Source organism: Spea bombifrons, chromosome 3, assembly GCF_027358695.1.
Source record: "Spea bombifrons isolate aSpeBom1 chromosome 3, aSpeBom1.2.pri, whole genome shotgun sequence".
NCBI classification, from domain to species: Eukaryota; Metazoa; Chordata; class Amphibia; order Anura; family Pelobatidae; genus Spea; species Spea bombifrons.
Window position 1 is genome coordinate 89,290,446 of NC_071089.1, and position 26,081 is coordinate 89,316,526.

At 38.7% G+C, this 26,081-nt stretch overlaps 1 protein-coding gene across 1 annotated transcript in view; it reads right to left on the minus strand.

The window, feature by feature from the left end:
- The window catches only part of FNDC3B (fibronectin type III domain containing 3B), a 148,678-nt gene that overhangs the window by 28,170 nt on the left and 94,427 nt on the right, over positions 1–26,081 (minus strand). The window contains exons 11-21 of the mRNA XM_053460580.1: positions 24,201–24,254; positions 21,496–21,620; positions 19,075–19,246; positions 17,923–18,009; positions 16,445–16,583; positions 15,127–15,198; positions 10,730–10,848; positions 9,893–9,998; positions 8,256–8,428; positions 6,992–7,105; positions 2,806–2,955 (exon numbers count right to left, since the gene is read on the minus strand). Of these exons, the coding sequence (XP_053316555.1) occupies positions 2,806–2,955; positions 6,992–7,105; positions 8,256–8,428; positions 9,893–9,998; positions 10,730–10,848; positions 15,127–15,198; positions 16,445–16,583; positions 17,923–18,009; positions 19,075–19,246; positions 21,496–21,620; positions 24,201–24,254 (1,311 nt within the window). The remainder of the gene's footprint in view (positions 1–2,805; positions 2,956–6,991; positions 7,106–8,255; positions 8,429–9,892; positions 9,999–10,729; positions 10,849–15,126; positions 15,199–16,444; positions 16,584–17,922; positions 18,010–19,074; positions 19,247–21,495; positions 21,621–24,200; positions 24,255–26,081) is intronic.

The following is a 26,081-nucleotide window of genomic DNA, read 5'->3' on the forward strand; positions in this document are numbered from 1 at the left end:
ACCTTCATGTTCATCTATTTAAACAAAACATAAACTAAACACACGTCTGTACTTTGCTGTCAGTAATAACTATACAAACATCTCTGTAGAATTAACCCCTCTATTTATGTTTCATGAAGATTCTCAGATTTTAGCACAAAATGAACTTGCACTTTTCACAAAGTGTCCTAAGGCTAGATGGCTAGCTCACAGACAGGGAACTCAACTCCTGTTTTATCTACCGTATATGTGTAAATGTATATTTGTTGTGTATTTGTTTTGTATGTACACTCTTTTTTTAATTGTACAGCAATGCATAATATATTTGTGATTAACAAATAAAGGATAAAAATACTAAGAATTTTGTAACAATACAGCCCAGGAGGCATCTTACAACTTTCAACCTGGACTGACAGTAGACATACAATCTTTACTGATGACTGTGAGAAATTAATTAAAAATGTGCAATAAATGCCCCGACTATACCTTTGGTGGAGGCACGTGAGTTTAAAACTATCAATCTGAGAAAGAACACAACCATTAAATAAAAATAATAACACATAAAACAGGTGGTTCAGTGCTGGATTCAGTTGTGATTCTATCTAACAGTTCCACTTTAATGAGTGGGCTTTAAATACATCAAAGTTCACTAAACTTTTACAGAACATTGTGTATGTGAGGCTGCTCTTTCCTAACACATTTACAGAATAACATGTTACGAAGCTATTGACAAGATCTGACAAGTGATAAGTGAAATTACACTCCATTATAAATTTCCTAGCAAGACACAATATTTCTTTACTGAACCTGCCTTATAACTTGTGATAGCAAAAAGTACCGGTGCGTTTTTAAATGGTTCGTTAAAAAAGAACAAATCTATGGAATATGTGTTCCATACCCGTGTTTTATGTTAATTAAAAATCATTAAATTATTTTCTGGCTTACCCACAAGATTATGTGCCGTGACCCATACATTGACTGAAGTTGTCACTCTATTTTGTGTTTGTTTGAAAACACTTAATTTTGGGTCATTATCCTCCATTCATCTTTTTGTCACAGCATAATTAGCATATTATAATTCAAAACATTTCATTACATCAGCTATAAGACGTGGGTCTATATGGCACTTGATAAAACTCTAATGGAGTATATAATGGGTCTAAATCTATCACCTTTTTGAAATGTAATTTCTTCACAGTTTATAGTGGTCTAGATTACAATCCGGTTGAATTGGCCAAGTGGCTGTGACATTTTGTTCATGCTCCTGTCCAACTAAAGAGGTAATGGTAAGACTCTACATTCTGGAACAAACAGCTACACTGATCAACACAGGTTACCAAGAATTTCAAAAAGCATGTCTCCGATTAATCCTTGAGGACAAGTAAAGCAATCAATGCTACAGGCATTCAGACTTGAAATCAGGGATAAACAAAATCGACTGAATTACTCATTAGTTTTTACTGACAATTATTCCCCTACTTCAAAGATCATTGTTTTAATTATGAAATATATGTGTTTACATTTCCATAAACTGATGGAACTCAAGCCATCTAGAATGTTTTTGATCACTTGCCGACGTTACAGAAACCGTTCTGTTTCCCCCAGTTGGCTGACATAAAAAATCCAATCCATTAAATTCTGAGTAAAAGAATAAAGTTTAAAAGCCAAGCTGTCCCTCATCACAACCATTTAGAAAAATAAATAGCTCATTGCTTGGTCATCAGATTAATGGAATTGAAAACATTTGCATAATCTTTGATGGTGGAGGGTCTGATGTTATTACCCAGTGGAAATATAATATGGCTAGAACATGCTATTCTTAGGGCAGTCTACTTATGTACTGTACACCTCTCTTAAAATGAGCAGTGATAGAATAATAGTGCTTATTCATCAAAAGGTTACATTAATCTCGAGTGAGATATTACAATTTCCAGTGCATTTAGTGCGATGACTCACATGGCAATGAATTGGGAAAATCAGACAAATGAGATAAATCTAAAAATTTGATAAGGCCCCCTGTACCCACCTACAATTTAAAGATTATATCGTCAGAACAGGATGTCTACACGGAACACTTGATTTGGACAGATTGGGTAATTCGAAAGGAAAGCACGCTGTGAAAACAGTAGCATTTTTCCTTACGTCACTAATGGGGCTTCATATTATTTCAAATGTACAGTATGGTTTAGAATTAGTCAATGGAGACGTCGTTTTCCAGCTGTGTGTGTGCCTTGACTCCAGACTTTCCATATTGTTATGGTGTATTCTCAAAAGCAAGTTGTGGCTCCAGCACAGTAACAAACAGCACCGTCTTTGTGTCTGGTTTATAAATTGTTACTTTAATGCCTGTTCGAGAGTTACCAGCCTTACCAGCCCATTGTAAAATGCTTTTAGATTCCGCAAATAGGAGCGCACGCTTTGTGTTGGACCGACATGCTATTGATCTTTTTATTTTTATAAGAATTGTACTTGTGAATATATCATAATGAGGTGCTATTTTGGTTGATGCAGGTGACATCATTGTGTTGTACACGTGTTGTTACATTTGGTCAGCACACAAAACTGAAAAGGGAAAAAATAATGTACTATAATTTAATACTGTGCAAAAGTTTTAGGCAGGTGCGAAAAAGGACGTAAAGTAAGAATGATTTCCAAAATAGACCTGTTCATTTTTATCATTTAACAAAATGCTAAGTGAGTGAACGGGAGTAAAATATAAGAATTTTATAACACACAAAAATCCTGAATTATGCATGGCCAATTCACTTACATTTCACTGTTTAGTGAATAAATGATCTGTAAAATAGCAATGTAATAGTGTCATACCTGAAGTCTGCAGCAGTATTGTGTGGCTGGCAAGAGATTAGCTATTTGAAAGCTGGTATCTGTGCCACTGTAAACTAACTCTGAGGTCTCGTCTTCCTTCGCCCAGTGCAGTCTGTACGCAGAGATATCTGCGCCATTGCGCTCAGAGCCCTGCAAAAGAAATGTCGCCTTTTTAATATCTGCCGCTAGACACGAATGGGTTAAAATAACGTACACTGTGCCAATGACAAAACGAGAGGGGAAAAAAACAGCATAACTGCTGTATTACCAAAGTCCAATATGAATTCATCATGGCTGGCATTGTATAAACTAAACTTACAATGCATATACAATACCGACACGGACTTAGTGTCGGAGGTGACCGCTACCAAGATACTTGGATTTATATTTACTCAACAATTCACATTGTACAAACACTTTCACAGGAGGTGTTTTGCATATATATATATATATATATAGTTTTAAAAACATATATAGTTTAAAAATGTTAAAAAACGGGATGGGTATATCCGTTAAAAAACGGGATATATATATATATATATATATATATATATATATATATATATAGTTTTAAAAACATATATAGTTTAAAAATGTTAAAAAACGGGATCGGTGGTTTTTTTAGTGGCATAAAAATCATCTCTGTGAAAACGTTACATCATTGAAACATTTTGCACAATTCAGCGTAATATTAAATTCCATACTGCAGGATGGACGGGACCGAACGAGGGAATCTACTGACTAAGAATTAGTTCAAACTTCCTCTTCTGTCTGGAAATAGTTAGAAAAAAAGTCTGTTACCATTTCAGAATTTATCTTTTTGGGGCTAGTACAATATTGAATTTTAGAACCTCCTGATGAAGCTGGGTTGGCCCCAGCAAAAGGCACAGAGGACTCTTCTGATTAAAGTTCAAAGCCTTCTTAAAGAAAGCCTTCTTGCATACATTCATTATATATAGCTTTGTGTCATAATTGTATTACACTATATGTTGCCATATTTATCCCCTTTGTATATGGGCCCCATTATGGTGATGGACTTCTAATAAGTACTGGAGAAGCACTTTTCCAGGTTGTTGAAGTAACATTATCTTATTTTATCTGTTCCACTTGTGGTGTTGACTACTTACGTGTATTCACCTTATCATATCTGCCAATTTAGAATGCTTCTCCTAACACTGTTTACAAGACTTGTGCCTTCATTTTCGTACGAGCTTTATTTTTAACGAAAATTCCCTGTTATGTGCATTTGTACAAATCAACAATAATGAGGGCAATGTCCTACGAAACTGATGAAAACGAACTGCAAAAGCGACAAAAATTCCTAAAGATTCATCCAGTCGTCCCGTGGAGCTGCCATTACAAGTCATTTTGCCTCCATTACAAGCCGTTTGGCGCTCGTTGAGGTAAAGTGGGAGGGACTTTGTGTAGGACGGTACATATTAATGACTGATAGGTAGAAGTAGCCAAATGGGGGGTGGTCTCATTGATTGTTATGGATGTGATTGATGGGTCCAACAACCTGTGGGAGTTTTTCCTTACTTTTTCACTCTGGCCAATCATCAATTACAAGGGGAGGGGACAAGCATTAGATATATAAGTGTGCTGACGCCATTTTAACTTGTCAGCAGCAGGAGTTACAGACTGACAGGAGTTGGCGGTTCCTACTTGTAGAGAATTTAAGATGTATCTAAGTATATTGCCAGCATATTGCAATATATATTTCAGATATGCTAAAGCTGGCTTCTCTATCAGCACAATTCAAACGATAGACACTGAGAAAATATAAATTCAAAAACTCAAGTAACATGGTTTGAGATCCATCTGTGCTTATCTGAAGAGGTCCTTGGTAGCTAAGAACACCAAAGGAACTCTGTCCTATCTTGGCCAAAGCATTCACATTTTTTTTTCTTTTACAATTAACAGTGTTTGTTAGAAGAGTGAAGAAAACAATGCAAACTTAATAAAAATATGCAAAACTGTACAATGAAGCACAGAAGTCTGTTAAATGGTAATTTCCAAGGAACACCTATTTGTTACTTCAACAATAAGCAGAACAGGACTTAAAGGATACAGGTGGTACAAAAAAATGGGTCCACATTACTTTGACTGTATTGTTCGGACGAGACATACTTCAGTATAATTGTATTGTTTAAATATATGACACCAGCACATTCCTAGCACATTCCTGTTTATAGGGAAGGAAATTACTGAAATGGAAGGGTGTATAGCCCTTCATGAACAAGGAGAGAGAGCTGCATATGTGAATATTGCCAAGGGAGACAATTTCAGGGAATTTCGACTTCGAAACTTTTGATCAAGCATGGCTACAAAGCCGAGCAGTAGAAATTAAAAAGCTCTGAATACGTACATAATGATGATAATAAAAAAAGAAATACAAAGACAACATTAATCAAATATGTAGGCATGAAAATATAAATAGTTAAAAATATCTTAAGTAAAAGTTTATAAAGCAATGAAATGATGTAGTGTAAGCCTAGGTCTGACCCAGGTCAGCACCCCAGCTGCCTCACAAACTGCCTCTGTAGCCACTGTCCTTTGCACCCTTGGAAGGACTTACAGCTCTTGGTAAGAATATTAGTATGCGGTTACATACAATAATTTAATATTGGCAAGAAAAATAGTGAAGTTAATTTTGAGTGATCCTTTCTGTTTTCTAACTTCCCAGCTCACTTCTGTTCTGACGCTTGGACCATATATGCTGAAGAATATTCACAGTGGGATCCTCTGTTGGATCCAACATTTAGTCAGGTTACGCTGACATTATCTGAGCGTGTACGGCACTGTGCATGCTCAAGTCTCTAATATAATGCAAACCAGAAAACTGATTAAACACAAAATGCATGCCTTATGGTATAAGATAACTAGTCTAGAAACGGGTTACACATACAGATGATGATGATACATAATTTTGGTAATGGTCTCCCTTAAAAGGCATTATGGTCAACACCTGAATATATAATCAGAGTTGTCACACACAACATCTTTAGGGGTTGTGCATCTTATTTTGAAATGATCTCATCAGCCCTTTCAACCGATTCACTGCTGTAATTATGTGAATGAGAGCATTAGAGACGTTCAAAGAACTCGTGGGAAGACAGTTCTCAGAAAAAGATTAAAATTCTGTTTTGTTTTTTGAAGTAAATGCACAATACCTACTATTAGACTTCATAGGTTTTTTTCATGATCTCCCTAGAGGATGTGTAAACAATACATCTGGCTATCTTAAGTTCTACGTGATCACAGAAAAAAACTTGAAGGTAATGTTCACTTTTTTTTTTAGTTGTTGGTGTGCACAAAAAACATATATTTTTCCTGTTGCAAAGGTATGTGGGCACTGAATGCTTGTGCAAATGAAAACTTGAAATTGTTTTGGCACAGCCTCTCTCTCATGGCCAATAAAACTGTATTGCCACGTTCTAATATAATACAAATCTAAATGCAATCTAGTTAAGATTTTATTTTATTCTTTGAAGCTTGAACTGCTTTGTTCAGTCTGTTGTCCTATTAAATAAAACATTAAGGGATGAAGGACGGTTTCCCCAATATTCATCAACTTGTGTATATATTTACGTGTAAGACGTTAGAGTGACTGTGTGTGCATATGTAAGTGTATGGTGTTAGAGTGGCTGTGTGTGCATGTATGCACGTATGTCAAAGTGTATGTTAAGTGCGTGTTCATGTATATGTATGGTGTTAGAGTGGCTGTGTGTGTATGTATGTATGTGTAAGCTAGAGCTGTCCTTGTATACCCAACTCAGTGCAGCCCTTTTCAGTGGATGACAATGGTAGGTCTATGAAAAGTGTGGCTAGATTGTGGTGGTGCTTTGTGTTTATCACAAATGCCTTTTGTCTCAATTACCCATACACTTCTTTTATACTGTAAGCTCAAAAGCAGGGCCCTTATGAGCTTACAACTCTTGCTGGGAACTAAGGCTTGTTGTAACTCAAGTGTTTTTTAAGTGCTTGCTCCATATTGTACAACCCCATGGAATATGTTAGAGCTTACTAAATAAAGGTTAAAAATAATGCATGTAAAGACATATGGTGACTTTGAAATATCTATTTCACAAACATGTCAAAGGCATGCAACAGCAAGAGGATTTGGGTTGAAAGTTTATACTGCGTTTATGACATCATAGCGTCCCCAGACCAGCCCTCACCTTACCTCCCAGCTTATAAGTACTGACGTGTCGGACAGGAACGTCAGAGCTGGTTGCCTGCACTGTGTGGGTGGTCCAGCTGCTGTTGTGATTTCAGCGACGTCTGAATAAGGCCCATACTGAAACGCAAATACATCTGTATTAATTAACTTCTGGCAATTTTTATTAATTTTTTAATATTATTTCAAGCACATTACAGATTATTTGCCCAGATTTCTTAAATTCTGATATTTTGCTTTGAAGTCATGTTTGAAACAGAAATGTTTAGAAGAACACCCAGGTTACACCACAATTAGACCCAAAAATTTAAAATTATGACATTATCCCCAATAATATCCCCCCATTTTAATAGACCATAAACCTTTAAGTGGGGTTTTACTAAGCTAACAGCAAATGAGAATTAAAAGTGCAACCAGTTATTGGCTTTTAACAAAAAATGTGAGATATACCATCGCCTCTAATATATACCAACCAGCAGCACCAATATCCACGTGCTTCCCTCAATCACGCACACATTAGAACATATCAACAAGTGAAAGAGTTATATGGTGCACTTCAGTAAAAAACAATCATTTACTCAACTATTTGTTCTAGTTTAGTCTCAGATATCCAGCATATACAGGCCATATGTATGTCCCTGTATGTTGGATATTTGAGACTCAACTGCAACATATAACTGGGTAAATTATTGTTTTTTTATTGAAGGCACCATATCACTCTTTTGTTTGTTAATATGTTATTGGCCTATATTCTGGTTACTATGATAAAAAAAGCATTTTAACTCCCTGAGTACTGGAAGAACAAGCATGAATTAGCATCAATGGATAGTTCATTAAACTGCAAAATACATGCTTTTGCAAGACATGTATTATACACATTTTGTAACATAATCCCAACACTAGCAAATCATGCGTGTGTGTCTCTGCGGCAGACAAAAGATTAAACAATCCCAAACTACCCTTTAAGATCAGATAAAACAATACGATTATGGTTTTTTTGTGCTTGCTTCTCTACATTGTGCTCTACAGCTACTGATGAAACAAACTCTGATGACCCTTGGCCAGCTTGAAATCATTGTGGCTCTTATTATTGAATTCACGGCACAAAATATAAAATACATGCGACATTTGCATACCCAGTGTAAACAAATCAAATCATTAAAGTAACTAAAGCATAAACAGGGATAATGAAGGCAGTCTAAGAAATAGGCTTTAAAAATAGCATGGAGCGTGCGTTGGCACTAAGCAGACAATTAATATAATAACTTACTCCTCCATCATTCCTGGCTCGTACTCTGAAATGATACGTTGTTCCAGGAAGAAGATCACTGACTGTACACTCCATGTCTTGACCGCGATACACTTCAATGTCCTCTCCTCCAGGCACAGAGAGCTCTAAGTTATACTCTATCACTGGGCATCCTGACTCTGTTACAGGGGCATCTGAAAAGAAAGTCCTCTTTAATGAAGCCAATCATGGTTTGGTTTACACATGAGGTTTCTTATCTTTAAATATCCTCAGAAAATTCTGTTTCATCTCAGCAATGGACAGAGATAACGGATGCCAGCACACCAGATACTTAGACATAATAAATCCTGTTTATCCTAAAGACTACTGGATTCAATTGAATTATTTCACCATCAATGCTCCCAATTAGTTCAAGTCTGGTCCTGCACATTACAGGATATAAAATTATGCTTACCCTTCCATGTTGATTTGTCTTTACTGCATTTATAGTGTGAGTGTACGTGTTGTATGTCTGGGTTACTTTGTGATTATTGCTTTAGGTTTATGTACTTAAAATTACAGTTACTCATTTTATTTACTTGTGAATAAATTTAAAGACGTAAACTGATGTGACATCGGTCCTTCACACAAAAAAAGGTGCTTGCAGTGGCGGAACTACCAGGGTCGCAGGGGTCGCGACCGGGCCCTGGAGTTCTGCCAGTCAGGGGGGCCCAAGGGGTGCCGAGCGGTTGCTGAAAACGACCGCTCGCCACCTTTTGGGCCCCCCTGACTGACAGAAATCCAGGACTCCTCTGCTCCCCACCGCCTGCCTCAGCGCTGCCCAGAGTGCTTCAGCAGTGAAGCGCCGGCACCCGAGACAAACGCCTCACGTTCCCAACACAGGAGTTGACGGTAAGTGACCTACAAAGGGGGGTAGGGAGGGAGTGGATAGATCGTGAGAGGGGGGGTAGGGAGGGAGTGGGTAGATCGTGAGGGGGGGTAGGGAGGGAGAGGGTAGATCGTGAGAAGGGGGGGTAGGGAGGGAGAGGGTAGATCGTGAGAAGGGGGGTAGGGAGGGAGAGGGTAGATCGTGAGAAGGGGGGGTAGGGAAGGAGAGGGGAGATCGTGAGAAGGGGGGTAGGGAGGAAGAGGGGAGATAGTGAGAAGAGGGGGTAGGGAGGGAGAGGGTAGATAGTGAGAAAGGGATAGATGGGTTGGGGGCCCTTAACAGATTCTCGCACCGGGGCCCTGAGGTTTCTAGTTATGCCCCTGGGTGCTTGGTCCATGGCAAGGAAGAATGATCACTCAAGTAAAATGGCAGATACATAATTAGTCCTAATTCACTCAATTCACAATGCAGCCTGAGGTTATCTCTAAAACCTCTCCAACTGTTACATCGTCCTCTAATATTACTACAACATCCAATGAACCTGCTTTGTTCAGTCTTTGGTAAGAGCAGTACAAAAAAAATATATCCAATAACAGGAGTGATGGTCGCTGATAATAAATCTATACCAGCAACATTAGTAGTAAAACTAACCAGTAATCTACCACAAGCCACTAGGATGGATACCTAGACAGGCTGCAGGTTTCATTGGCCTCCATCAGGATAAAGAGTGCAAAGTAATGAGATAATTTAACAAGGTGAAATCAATGCCAAATATTCACTGGTTACCTACCCCATTGTAACTGTACTTCTTTATGCTTTGGTTTGCCTACAACTCTTGGCGGTTGGCATGGACCAGGTGCTACACTTAATGTGCCAATAGGCTGACTTTCAGAGCACTGGAAATAAAAAAGAAATTTATGATAAACGTTTGGCATAATTGTCTTTTAAGTTCATATCTTTTTGAGTAAATAGTTTAGCGGGGGGGAGGTGAAGACTCCTTTGTTACTGTGCTTTTTGGATGGGAGTTAACCTTAAAGCTGCCTTCTTGTGGTCTACTCGACCTTGTTGTCCAAGACTTTAATACTCACTGCTCACTAAAACTTACAATATCAGTGGTGTTGACACAAGCCCAATTATCTCCTAAAACCTGGAAGGCCTCCCAAGGCCAGACTAGATAATGCACACTGTCCCAGTTCCTTGTGTTATTTAACGGCTAATAATTTTATCTACTGGACGCCGTAACTGAGGTATGCATACTGGACGATCAAACAGATATACTAAATACATTTAGTTTGGAGATCTATTTCCTCTTCAAGAGTGCATTTACTTGTCTTTTGTGACAAGACCAACCTTTGCTAAAACTGCAACAGTTTAAAATAATGTCAAACAAAGTCAAACAAAGCTAATTTGAGTCTGAGCTAAAATAATCTTACCGCTACTTTTTGCTTAAAGGAAAAGAAAATGTATATAATAGTATAATATAACATTTTAATTCATTTACGTAAATGTCTCAGTTTCTAATTCCAAACATAAGGCTCAGTCTTGCAAGCTGCAAAAGAGAAATAAAAGTGATATATCCTATTAAGAGTACGGACAATGACATTCCTAGGTTTAGCATTGTGCTCACCTGGCTGTGTCCACCTGTGCTGATGGAGCAGACGCGAAGTTTGTATAAAGTGCCTGGTTTTAAGTCTTTAAATGTATAGTCTGTTGCAGACCCACTGTATGCCACCTTCCATTGATTTGCTGTAAAACATGAATATGCCAAACATATATATGTTTTCACGTATTTAATTCATTCGCAAACATTATCCCAAAGTACTCTCTGCAAATTTGAGCCCAGCGGAGCTTACATTCTAAAAAGAAACACTTCATATGTGAGATGCAAGTTTGACAGCCGATTATGCTGGCTGAGTCTGGATTTAACGTTATAGTCAGGGTGCAGACAGCATATCAGCATGTCGGTGGAACAACCTAGGTATGTTAGCCTCATTCTTATAGCCAATTTCCCCAAAACTGTGTGCATTATCTGAAATCTGGTCCATTCATTCATCTTCTATTGAGGAGCAATCAGCGGGAAGTGCTACTATAATCCTTAATCAGAAGTTTGCTTGTTTTTGGTAGCCAAGAATAATAACAGGTGAAGAGGTAACAATGATCTATAGGGCAGGGCAGTAAAATAGACTTTATTAATTTTAATGCATAGGGCCCATAGAGCTAAAAATACATTGTAAAGGCTTCTCCTTCTGTAAATTTAACTATAACATCAGGTCTATATATTTACGACATCAAGTGTTATCCTGTATTTTTATTTATATTTTTCTACGCTACTATCCTGTATCTGCATTAATTTCTTAATCTGTAATTATAACCTTTTTAGATAACTGACTTTCAAGTGAAAACGGTGGATGTTTTGAATGATTTATTTTCTTTCAAAGCACTGAAACAGAATGGTGATCATTCTGATCATAACAACAAATAAATAATATGTAATAGAAGCAAGTAACTGGGTAATGTGCTATCTTCCATGGTACATCTGGAGAATTCTATGTGTTTTTATGCTGCTCTCTTGAATCTAAACCTCATGGAAAAAACAGTCTTTAAGTTAAGGTGACCTTTTTCTTGGAATTCATTAGCTGTAATTGGTAGGAAGCGACTATGTTAGATATCCTATCCTGGCTCCTGGGCCTCTGATCTGCTTGTATTCTATATCTTGACATCATTTACCCTGGGCTTTCGAATAAACAAACAATATCACTAAATTGGTACACACGAGCCATGCATTGGATGTTAAGCCACTGTTAACTGATACAACCCTGCTTAACTGAAACATTGCTTATGATAAATAAATGGTTATTACTGAAAATCAGAGAGCATAAGCAGAGGAAATAATGGATCTTATACAGACAAAACACAGCCATATTTTAAGTTTATCGTGCGCAAGAGGATCAAGATCTTATTGGAAGAAAATGTTTATATAATGTCTGATCTGGACATATATATATATATTGCATCCATTATCCATTTACAATGTTAATACTTTGAGCTCCTCTAAGCATGTAATATAAATAGAAATCGTATATTCAGGAACTATACATTCATAGATGGAGGGTTTCAACTTGACAAGCTCTCTGGGCACAGGCATGTTCCCTTTTCAACAAGAGACAAGATAACCCTCCAGAATAATTAAAATAAAAGTGTGTACGTTCTGGGCACCAGGATAAATGCTGGCATTTCTAACATATGCCATAGTAAACACTAAGTAAAAAATAAAGCAAACCACATGGCAAATACACAATAAAGAAAAACAAAAACATTTCTTTGACCTGATCAGTTAACAAGATGTGAAAAGCCATGCTGTACATACAAAGTAGCTAGATTTTAATATGTAATCTACCTAAATTATAACCACAGAAAGCTGGCCTTGCTTCCAATAGATATGAAGCCAATATTGAATCAATTTGTCTTGGTTTCCAATTATATGATGATGCATATAAAAAAACATGAATTTAAATTGCTTGCATACAGTATACATGACCCATGTCTTCTCTGGCCTAGATTTTTTTTTATTTTTCACTGCAATTTCACGTGACCCCTATGTAGCTGTGACCACATCAGTGGGATCAGGGCCGGCCTTTGGGGTGTGCGACTTGTGCGACCGCACAGGGCGCCACACTCCAGGGGGCGCCGGCGCGGGGTCCGCCGCCGCCAGTAGCGTACATAGCGGGGGGGGCGGTCCGCACCGGGTGCCGCTCATCAGGGGGGCACCCGGCACCCCTCCAGAGACGGACAGCAATGTCCGCCGCTGGAGGAGCAGACTCGCAAGGGAGCGGTATCGGAGGTCTTTAACAGACCTCCGGCTCCCTTGAGTGATTTTAAGCCGGTTCAAGGATCTCCCTTGAACCCGGCTTAAAATCGCTCAAGGGAGCCGGAGGTCTGTTAAAGACCTCCGATATCGCTCCCTTGTGATCCGCGCGGCAACAGCTGCTGTGCGCCGGGGTTTGTTGTCAGATCCCGGCGCACAGCACTGAAGCGTCGCCCACCGCTGTCCGTGCCCTCTGACCCGGAAGAAGACAGAGAGGACAGAAGAACTGAAGAAGAGGAGCGAAGAGGAGGAAAAGAAGCTGTAAGGAGAAAAGAGGAAAGGTAGGAAAGCATTCAGTGAGAGTGGGAGTGGATTGGTATGTGTGGATTAGTATGTGTGGATTGGTATATGTGTGCATGAGTATATGTGTGGATTGGTGTATATGTGTGGATTGGTGTATATGTGTGGATTGGTATATATGTGTGGATTGATATATATGTGTGAATTGGTATATATGTGTGGATTGGTATATATGTGTGGATTGGTATATATGTGTGGATTGGTATACGTGTGGGTTGGTATACGTGTGGGTTGGTATACGTGTGGGTTGGTATACGTGTGGGTTGGTATACGTGTGGATTGGTATACGTGTGGATTGGTATGTGTGTGGATTGGTATACGTGTGGATTGGTGTATGTGTGGATTGGTATATGTGTGGATTAGTATATGTGTGGATTGGTAAGTGTGTGAGAGTGATGGGTGTTATGCTGTACCATTTCCAATGTCTTTTTCATGATCTAATTATGCTCTAAAAGTACATCATAACTCCCATCACTCTATACTGTTCCATACAGTGGCAGAGGCAGAGGCCTTGCACCCCCACCGCAGGACTCCTGAAAGGTAAGTGAACTTCAAAGAGGGAAAGGGTAGATAGTTAGGAGGGTTAGATAGGGAGAAGGGAGTGAGGCAGGGGAAAGGGGGTAGATAGGGAGAAGGGAGTGAGAAGGGGTAGATAGGGCAGAAGGGAGTGAGAAGGGGTAGATAGGGCAATCATACTCCTATCATGCCAAGTCTGCGAGTACATCCTGGAATCTGGGTATGCCTGGGCATGATAGGAATGTGATTGCTGTTAATTATATATATATATATATATATATATATATATATATATATATATAATATTGTTATTTAATTGTTTTGTCCTATTTTGGTGTGTTACTTACTTTAAATAAAAGTGTTAGATTTCTTTATGGTGTGGGGGGGTCATATTCGGTTTTGGCCAGGTAAATGCTGCACTTTCGGCTTCAGTCCAGAATTCGTTTCGGTGCATCCCTACTACTAAGTCAGACAATGAAGTGGTAGGCCTACACCACATCAATGTTTGGCGTAGTATATAGTGATTGGGGTTTTGTTACAAGTTTTTATTCCTTTCTTTTTTTGGGATGGGGGGGCGCCAGAGGAGTAGTCCGCACAGGGCGCCAGAACACCTAAGGCCGGCTCTGAGTGGGATATAACTTATAATTCCATACCCTGATACTGGCACCAACAGAAGCAATGAGCTCTCTACATCTCCCAACAGATATGCAGTTACATATTTACAGCTAGACGAAGGGGACAGTATCATCAGTCCTCATATCGTGTGTTTGCAAGGCTGGTCCTAAGGTCTCTAAGTGGTTTAGATGGGCTATTCCTCTAGTGTCCACTCCTTCATTTACTTGATGACATTGGTGGGGGGCACTAGGGACTGCACCCCCTCAACTAAGCTTCCTGATCCAAAAATATGTCTCATGTTGATATATAAACGACGTACATCTCTGAGAGCGTCAGGGTCATCACGGACTGTGAATAGGTTGAAAAAAAAGGACAATCATTTTTATGTTGGTGTCTTTGATTTAACCTGCAGACTGTGTTCACACCTTGTACTTGAATGGACACGGAAACTAAGAAAGCAGTGTCTGTTCCAAAGCGAAAGAAAAACAATGAGATACTACACAATATATGTAGTATATATGCTATGTTCTGAGCGCAGATATTTAGCAGTAAACCTTTAACTACCAGAAAAAATATAATAATACAAACATAACCAGCTACTTCACTTAACAAATACACACACACACACACACATATATATATATATATATATATATATATATATATACATATATATGAAAAAGTAACTTTACAATAATATAGTATTCTAGTCCTTGCACTTAACGCACCTTCAAAAGTCCCTTCCGAAATTTCCAGTAAGTATTTCAGAATTTCAGAGCCACCACTGTCTTCAGGAGGATCTAAAATATAACCAAAACAAAAAAGAAAAGGAAAAACTCAAAATTGAAGAACAGAAAATGTTATAAAACCTAGCAATTATCCTCACGTAGCGCATTTTCCACTTCTTGTTAGAAATTTGAAGATTTTTGTAAAATGAACATCATTTAACAACCTGTCACACAAAGTGGCTCAATGTTTTTCCTAGTAGCAGAATTGAGGGCAAACATTTATATAACAAAAGAAGGGAAAAAAGAACGGCAGGTTTGTTTTGATTAAACGATCACGCAGCGCGCCAATGAGAATCCCAATCTAAAACGAATGTTAACTTTGTGATGGATAACTCACATCCATAGCAATGGGGGTCTCGAAGTCTCAATTTAAAATATGAAGTGGGTTTATCCACAAGATGTACCATGTGCAGAAATAATTTGCTTGAGAGAAATGAGATTGAGAGCGGCTGGTAACAGAAGTACAAGTTCACGGGGATTCATATCAAGGTGCTGCAGATATTTGTTATTTATTCAAAATGCATTACAATTAAGCTTATTCTTTTAAAAGGGTCAAGAAGAACTCAATGTCTTGTGTTACAGGCCATTTTGATGTCTGAAAAAGAAGGGTAGCCATGCCGGAAAAGAGTTGTACCATGTTAGAAAGAGAGAAAGCTAAATTGGTAAATATGATACCTTTATTGGCAAACTGACATATAATGAATTGCAAGCTTTCAAGACTTTCTAGGTCTCTTCTCCAGGCATATTATAGGTATAATATATATAATATGCCTGAAGAATAGACATTCTAGACAATAGAAAGTCTTGAAAGCTTGCAATTCATTATACGTCAGCATCTTGTTAAATAATATAGCTGTGAAAAATTAGATAGGACTCACCAAACTTGGGCTACTTTGACATAGTGGCAGGCTAAGCAATATATGGGCATACTGTATAGTGTGACGGATTCAACAATATTTCTGAATTTTTGTGCCTTTTATACTTTTTAGGTTGTGCACTTCTCTATTATTGTATCAATATATGTCAGTCAGACGATAAAGATATCATCTTTACCGATTTAAAAAACCCAATATCCTTACCCACTGCACTGCAGAGTACAATCTCGAGCTTGACTGTATGACTGGGGGCTAAAATGACATCTTGTAGCTTCAGTTTTAAAAATCAATAGATAACACGGTATCACATATTTGCTAAATAAGAGCATTGGAAACAAAGTTACAGAGATAAAACAAAACTAATGAAAGTGTTCTCTGCATACCCCACTCAACAGTGAATCCATGTGCAGTGACAAGCCCATTCACGACAGGTTGAGAAGGAGGTCCGGGCCTATCTGGACTTGTCGTGCAGACCAAAATTTCACTGGGGCTGCTACTTCCTTCAACATTAGAGGCGATAAGCTGTAGAAGAGATAGTGGATAGATGGTTATTTTTTTGTATATTTAAAGCATAGATCAAGATGCCATAAAATAACAGATTATATGTTGCAATAATGCATCGTATAATATTACGAGGAAAGTACTATGGCTTGGTCCATATGATTAAAGGAACAATCTACTCTCAAATTATTATTTTTTACGTTTAATGCATATCGGACTCCATTGTTACTGCATGCATATCGAGTAGGTACTCCTTACATACATCTGTCTCATTAAACTCCTCTCCTGACTGCCTACAACTGATTTCAAAGGGAACTGTCCTCTCTATTGTTTAGTGTCACGTACATGTGTTATATGTGCAACATCTATTGAAAACACTTATAAAGAGGTAGGATATTTTAAGAATATAATTTTAATTCTGTTACTCATACTATTGAGTTTGAAATTTGGATAGGGAAAATTATGTTTTTTGGAGTATTGTACATTTTTACCACTATATCGTGTTATGCGATGCACGGTTAACCATGAATAATTTAACCTGTCCTTGTTTCCCTAGGTAAAGTGCAAGCTGATTATAAGATTCTCACTTAAATATCACTAAAGCAAAATTGTTCAAACTGGGCAATATGTGCCCCACTCTGGCACTCAAAGAGTTAATGTATCATTTTAAAAGATTGGGGGGATAGGGGAGCTTATATAGAACAAAAAATGTTATCTCTAAACATCTTTCAACTTCGATATAAAACTGTCCCCCCTGCCGTTTTTGCAATATTGGTGTAATACTTTTCTGAAAGGGGTACTTCTCGTCGCAGCACAGCCGAATTAAAATGTTAAATGTTATACTTGTGGAGCTGGGACGTGTTTTTATTTTATAATGGATGACTACTGTCTAAACTAATATAAAAAGCACATTTACGAAAGAATAAATACAAAAACATTAGTTGAAGAAACAAATGGTTGTAACCATAGATGCCAACAGTCCTAAATTTCCATAAACAGTTCTAACAGGACTGCCTCAGCTCTCTTCTGTCCTGGCAGATGTCCCAATACTGTGACAGCGGGCAGCTCTGCATTTATAGTACCCAAATCAAGCACTAAATATGTTGAAAAAAGAGTAGGTGGTGCAAAGGGTGGCATCGAAGAGTTGTCCAAATGCTGTGAGTGATGTTACACGCCTTTGGGTGGCAAAGGGACATCAGAATGTTTGTGAGTAAGATTGAAAATAGAACTAAATAATATTTCCTTTCAGCTTTCCAAATAAATAGCAGAGAGATATAACATAAGAGACTGGTGATCCATTATGGAATAAAACATTGCCATCTACTGGGGATCATGATTATAGAATTCATAAAGGACTTACCCTAAATTTATACTGAGTGCTTCTTTGGAGGTTATTCACAGTACATGTTAATTCTTCTCCAGTGTACGTTGGTTGAAATACACTGTCCTGTACGATAAAAATAGATATTGAAGAAGCAATAGGATTACTTGAATGTAGGAAGAATTATATATAAAGGAAATATGAGCAATGCAAGGTTTAAACGTATGGATCAAAACGTATACACTGCTGGAGATCAACCTAAAGTCATTTTCCCATTAGCTGAGCTTTAGTTGGCAGGATTATTGTTACTCTATCATTCTGTATCATCCTCCATTTTCACTCAGTTGCTCACTAACATACCAAACACATTTTTTTACACTTATTCTTATATTCTACCAAAATTAAAAGAGTTTATCACAATCTATAATACCACAGTTTGCAGTTCAGTATTCTTACATCATTTATTTTACATATAGCTCATAGGAATGGCGATTTTAGCATCCTATTATTTTAATTTGTTTGTATTACCTTTCCAAGGCTGGATAGGAGAAAGGAAAGGGCTTAAGGATAGGAGATTAATTGTTATGCCAGTTTCACCACTGTTTGTCACAGAACTCAACGACACTAAGGCCAGATTACTTATGTTTAAACCAAGCACATCTCCAAAGTAACCATGCTGGTGGAAAAACCAAAGCAATCACTTACACTAGAGTAATATCAAACTAGGCTAGTGGTCCTCAAATGTTTTAGTGGTGTAGCCAGATCCTCCAACCATGTAATATAGGTTACCAAATTCCATTGTGAATTACTATAACTTGGTTCATGTACCACAGTATGAACTGAGGTACGCATCATGACTACACCAGTTACTGAGCCTTATTGGCCAAAAGGAAATCATGATGTCACTGCACTCTCGCCTCATATGACAACAACAGAAGCAAATTCTTATCTGCAACTTTTTGAACACATAATTTAATTCTAAATTCATAATAGATTTCAAGTTTAATAAGCTTAACATTTTAATATGGATGTTTTTTTTCCCAAGCACAAGACAGAATGTGTATGAGTTTTATAACAGAATACATTTGTGGTGTGGATACAGACAGAAAGCTATACACATCATTCCCTCTATGTATTACGTTACTGGTATATACAGATGTTATTGCCATCTATCCATTAGAAAAGACATACGTTATCCTCCTGAATCTCCAGGGTGTAAGAAACCACCTCATCTGGGAAACATCCTTCTGGCTTCATCCATTGCAGCGTTATCCATGTTATTCCAGCTCGGATCAGCTTTGGTGCAGATGGCGTCTGAGGGATGTTGCCTGATGTGTAATAAACAACTTCTTGGCTGTATTCACTAGGGGTGGAAAAGGGTGGCATTCATTTTAATTCAAATATCCTTACAAGCAGGCAATTTCAAAGAAGCTTTGTCAAAATGACATGTTGTATAAAATTTGTATGAGACAATTTACTTCTAGAAAACAGCTTATTTGTTTCTTAACAATGTTATCAATAATAAACATACTACAGATATCTTTTCTTAAACTGTAATACAGAAAAATGCTTTCACCAAAGCCCCTGGCCTCTATCTGTGTAACACCGAAACATAATACGTTGGCCACCAAAAGCTCATATTGGAGCATGATGTGCTGTAGAAGGTCCAGAATTTTGTATTTTCCTTGGTTACTTCATCAATTTCTTGTCCTCAGACTGGTGGCCTGTGAGCCTTCAACGGTTACACTGTCTTAACTAGAATGTCTATATCTGAGGTTCCTCAAATAACATTACAGATGCTCTGTCAATAGAGGTATGTGATGGACCTTTAACAGACCACTTGAAGCATGATTCGATCTTACAAGAAGCACACGTTAGCAATTCTGTGAATGAATGCAATTGTACCAATTAACATGAGAAAGAACAAACCCTTTACAGGATAAACCATAATATGTGGGGTGATAACCTTACTAAACATAGGAACCTTTTCATTTTCTCCCTCGTATGCAAATTTCAAAAGCTCTCTGAAAACCCAACTTTTTCGACAAGCATACAAGCTTTCTTCATAGTACTCTCAGCCAGAATCCTGTCTAAGACTTCTTAACAACCAACAACCTCGACAGCTCATCCTGACTCGACCAACTCATCCCCATCCAAGCAGTCCTCTCCTACTCTTTCACTTCCCCCTCGGCCCCTGACTAGTTTGTAAGCTCACAAGAACAGGGTCCTCTTCTCCGGTACCGGTTTGTTTTACTTTAGTCTACTAACACTTTATTGTAATGAGCTACGGAATCTGCTGGGGCTATATAAATAAATGTAACGTAATGCAATGCTTTCCTAGTATGACTTACAGACGAAAACACATCTATCCCCAGCTTTTTACATTATGTGGGATAACAGAAGGCAGTACTAGGAAAGCAAATAAAGGAATACAAATTTAATTGTTTTGCTATTGTATGTAAACAAGTCTATGTTAGCAGAGCCGGCCTTAGGCGTTGTGGCGCCCTGTGCGGACTACTCCTCTGGCGCCCCCCTCATTACCCCTTCAAACTACCCCTACCCTCTGCCCCTTCAAACTACCCCCCTCTGCCCCTTCAAACTACCCCTCCCTCTGCCCCTTCAAACTACCCCTCCCTCTGCCCCTTCAAACTACCCCCCCTCTGCCCCTTCAAACTACCCCCCCCTCTGCCCCTTCAAACTTCCCCCCCCCCTTACCGGAGTCCTACGGTGAGAGCGGGAGGCATCCGTCTTCTCGCTCTGCCGCGGTGCCGGCATTTCATGTTGAGCGCCGGAACATGCGGTGCCGGCATTTCATGTTGAGCGCCGGAACATGAGATGCCGGCCCCGCGACGGAGTCACGGAGAGTAAGGGGCGCCGAGCGGTTGCTGAGAACTTCACGAGCAACCGCTCAGCGCCCCTGCCCGGGACTTAGATTAAAGCTACGTTTTTGGGGGTTTTTTAAAACTTTATTTAACATGAATGATGTTAAATAAAGTTAAAAAAAAACAAAAACAAAACGATGATTAAGTCCCGGGCAGGCGCCCCTGTTACCATGGTGCCCTGTGCAGTCGCACAGGTCGCACACCCCTAAGGCCGTCCCTGTATGTTAGGAACCCTTTCTTCCTGGAACACCATCTGAAGCGCTACCCCTTTTGGTATTGCTTGATCTTGCTATGCTATGGCTTGGTTAGCTGTCTTCTTCAGCTTGATGTCAGATGCAAACACATTATGCATCTCCCATCCTTTTGGAAACAAGCAGAGGCTATGTTGTAATAACGCCCGGACGTAAAAAAAATAACACCCTTTCTAATTTTTTTTTAGAAATGTTTTATTTTTTATTTCAAATACACAAAAAAAGAAAAAAACATGTAAAAAAAATTTCCATGTAAAACATCAATCAGGGATGTAAAGTTAGGAGTTTAAGGTATTTAAAGAAATTACCTATTCATCGTTTCTGTTAGAAAAAAAAGTTTCCGTTAGAAAAAAAGACACCCTTTCTAAGTGATCAAGCACATACCACTAGTATTTCAATTTAAATTATATTGCTATTTCTGCCTATATAGCTGTCCAAGACATTATAAAATAAAGTATTATTTCACGAGCAACACTTACCTTTTGCCAATGTCGTTGCATGCTGCCACTCTGAAGGTATACCCCACGGCTGGACATAGTTTTGTAAGCTTGTAGTGCCTTTGACTTCCCATATAACATTCTTTAAATACAGTACTTCTTTTTCCCTAGTAAAGGAATGAATTGAAACACTGTATGTCATAATGACTTAGTAAAGAGGCAATCCAGGTAACATTGTACATGTATTATATTATATCAATGTGTTTAGCTTTAAAACCCTTTACAAAAAGTATTGTGTTATAGTGTCTTACACCATCGCCAATGGTAATGTTCACATTTGATTTGGAAATAATAGCAAAATGGAGCAGCTTTCTAGCATACGTTGGGTGTGATTTATAATGAGAAACGCTCTACAATTAATCTCCTGTTTACAGAGTTCTGTAAAACAAAAAAAAAGAAAGAATCCAAACATACTGGAGGGTTGGCATCATTCAACCCGGGGGAAGCAAGATCACCCAGATAACTCAGTATAGATGGAATAGAACAACTTTATCAGAGAAGGTCTAGGAGAAATACTGTGCTGGTCCTGTCCAAAACACCTAAGTATGCAAGAGCTGGAGGACTAGAGTCAAACAGGAAACTCCAGGGCTTCCTCTGAACCTGGATCAAGACTTAGTAAAAAGTATTCACAGGGCAGTTGTCTAGGACACTAAATTGGTGGGGATTCATGCAACCAAAGTTGCCTAGGGTGTTAGAAATTCAAGAACCAACAATGGGTATCACCATATACAACATTCTGCAAGCAACGTCATCACAAACCCTGCTTCTGCTTAGGCCAGAATTGTTTTTAATAACGATGGTAGGAGAAGTCATCCGTTTGTAATATACCGGTAGTTTAGTTTGCGTTTGAGACAGAAGTGGACTTTCACTAATGCAGTGCTAGAAATGCTTGAATTTTACAAAAAGCCGACCTCCTTCGACAATTCGATAAGAGCACCTGATGTTTTTCTTGTGCTTAAGTGCAAAATGACTTAACTGACGGGCAGCTGCTTAGTAAATCATCAGATGCTTGTTCAAAACAACACACAGCGTTCGACCCTTCAATAATGTTGCAAACTAGTCATGGGAATCAAACCATTCTGTTTATTTTAGCGGAACGGGAAATGTTTCTCCCCTGCTTTTATAGTGTTTGCTTTCTTTGTTCATTTTAAATTGTAATCCGGAATTTCTGCCTCAATTAAACGATTGTAAACAATTCAGCTAATGTTAATTAGACTAATATCTGTCCTTCCACAGACGGCGCAGAACATAAGAATCTGATCTTGCCCAATGGAAATTTTGTGTTCCTACGTCATCAGTTGCTTCTTTAAAACCTTTATAAAGTCTCCAAATATTTCTAACTTGAGCAGAAACCATCCCAAAGCAAATTCATATTTATAATTATGAAATCTAAGTCTAAATTCTAAATATGAAACATTCAAACTACTTTGAGTTGCCTTTCAAGACATGAGCAGTTCATAATGCAGAATATACCAAAAAAAATGTTTTAAATAGGACAAAACCTGGCAAATCACTTGTTGCTTATGGCACAGTATATACAGAGACAATATGACAAATTGAAATACATCATGATGAACACTGTCATTATCTCTCTCACACAAATGCTTTAAAACCTGCAGAGAGGGATCGCAAATGAAGCACTTGATTTCTCCAGGGTGAGATGTTACTGATCTGAACTGCGGACCAGGGCTTCCTGACTCCAACGGCAAGAAATCATAACGCTCCGGCTTATTGATTGCTCTCTCTTGACATAAGTTTACCTTTCCACTACCTTGATTCATTAGTCGGTTGCACAAAGTCTATGTTTATATCCTGTTTCACTTTAATGAGCTCAACAGATGAAAAACGTCATGGCCATTCCTTGATTTCTTTCTCAGAACATAACAAGGCGTTCCTAACCATTTCAACATTTGAAAGACAAATGTGTGTGTGCGCGCGGGGGTAATTTTAACAATTTTAGAAGTTAATAGATATTTTTGACAATGTATATTTATACTGTTAGCACCAATAAAAAAAAACATTTTGCTTAAACTGAATATTCTGTAGAAACAGGCATCGTTTCTTTCCAATTGAGCAACAATTTCACATCATTCTAAAATGTTCTTTTAGCAAAATTGTTTTTACTATCTTCTTTGTTGCATATTGTGGTTTATTGTTAAATTGTGATAAAATGTATTATTGCCAACATAGATGCAGAAAGGAATGCTCCGAATGACTTTATATGCAACAGAGAGGTTATGGAGACTTTAAATGGCAGAGGCCAGCGCAGACTCTAATTTTAATGGGATCCTGGGCAAAACTGGCCATTGTGCTTAAAGGTGAGCCTGAAGAATGTATTGGCACTGGGTAACTGCCCTTCAAAAAATGTACATATAGTCTGCAACAGTGGCACTGACTAATGGTTAAATATCCCTGCTGTTCTGTCACCATCACCTTTCCATTTCATGTTAATGAATGGACCCTATTAATTCTAGAAATGGGCTAGCATCTCTGAAACTGAACCCACCAGATGCCAATGTTTTTATCAAACAACCTGACTTATTACTGCACGATACTGCACCATGACACTGGTATCGGAGCTATTTTTACATTACGTTGTAATCCATCTTATGTAGAATCAAACATGTCCAAATGTATGCAATAATAAATATGAAAAGACATGCCATTAAATGTTTAATTACCCATACCTCATACCACTGTAAAATGTAGCTGGTGATTTTTGAACCGTTATCGATTGGTGCCTAAAAAAAAAATCAAATTGATGTAAATCAAGTCATCACGTGTTTTAATCTAAAATGTTAAGATTTAGCTATGGCCAGTTTGGGTCACCACTGTGCAATATTTACAAAAGCCTATTTGGACTCTGTGTTCTTGCAGATCAATGAGCAATACAAGATGCCTATTTCTAGCTGATTGTAGTGCAATTTCTTAAATTAGAGGACATGATCTAAGACAACCTCATGCAATCAGAGAACCTGATGTGCTCATTTTTTTGCTGTTGTTAAATCCCCTCTTTTTGCTTTAGTTAAATCTATAAAACATGACATCGGCATTCATAATCAGCATCTGTGTTTTGCAGACCCTACTGTATAATATTTATAATACCAAATACAATACTTATTGGTCAAGTCAGACTTTCCAAATGTGGAAGATCTAGTTTAAGTGACTACTCGGTCCTGAAATGCTCAGAAAAACAGTTTTGGTCTAATACTGATTTTGAATACTAGAATATGAGCTACACATAAACGGAACAGAAGAAAAACATCTTGAGCTCAGTGATTTGTGAGAATAAAAGCACTAGATCGCTGACCAGTTGTAGTAGTAGTAGTGTGTAGGGCTGAAACAACTAATCGATAAAATCGATAATAATCGATTATGAAAATCGTTGTCAACGAATTTCATCATCGATTAATCGGATCGATTTTTATCGATTATAAAAAGAGGTTTTTTTCAGAGCAAATGCTCTGAAAAACTCCTCTCTTTATATAATCCGACCTCAAACAGAGATCGGATTATAACACCGGAATCCAGATCCCCCGCTACGCTGCAGGGGACCTGGATTCCCCTCACTGTCGGCCGGTCTCTCACTTCCGTCTCTCTCCCCCTCCCATCTGCCTCCTCCCCCCTCCCATACATCACTCTGCCTCTCTACCCGGCACCGTTACTGAAGGCACTTTCCCTGCAGCTTCATAGAAGCCACAGTGTAAGTGAAGGTGAGTAACGGAGTCTGTCTGTGCGATGCAGACCCTCACCGGCTGACAGAGAATCATCCTCTCTGCATCGCACAGACAGGCTCCGTTACTGCCCTTCACTTACACTGTGGCTTCTATGAAGCTGCAATGAAAGTGCCTTCAGTAACGGAGCCGGGTAGAGAGGCAGAGCGGTGTATGGGAGGGGGGAGGAGTCAGAGGGGTGTATGGGAGCCACCCTCCAATACACCACTCTGGCTCCTCCCCCTCTCATACGCCACTCTGCCTCTCTACCCGGCTCCCTGGTGTCTTGTCAGAAACGGAGGTTCACAGGAGGCAGAGTGGAGTATGGGAGGGAGGAGGAGGCAAAGTGATGTATGGGAGGGGGAGGAGCCAACGCGATGTATGGGAGGAGCCAGAGTGATGTATGGGAGGGGAGGAGCCAAAGTGATGTATGGGCGGGGGAGGAGCCAGAGTGGTGTATGGGAGGGGGAGGAGCCAGAGTGGTGTATGGGAGGGGGAGGAGCCAGAGTGGTGTATGGGTGAGTTATAGTGGTGTATGGGGGGTATTATGAATTTTTAGGGCATATAGGGGGTATAAGGCATATGGATATTAGGCATATCAGGGGGGCATAAACATATCTGGGGGTAAAAGGTATATCAGGGGGCTCAGTGGCATATAGGGGGTATAAGACAAATCGATATTAGGCATATCAGGGGGGCATAAAACAAATCTGGGGGTAAAAGGTATATCAGGGGGCTCAGTTGCATATCACTGGCATATAAGGAGTATAAGGCATATCAGGGGGCACAGTGGCATATCAGGGGGCACAGTGGAATCTGGCATATAAGAGGTGTATAAGGCATATATGGGGCAGA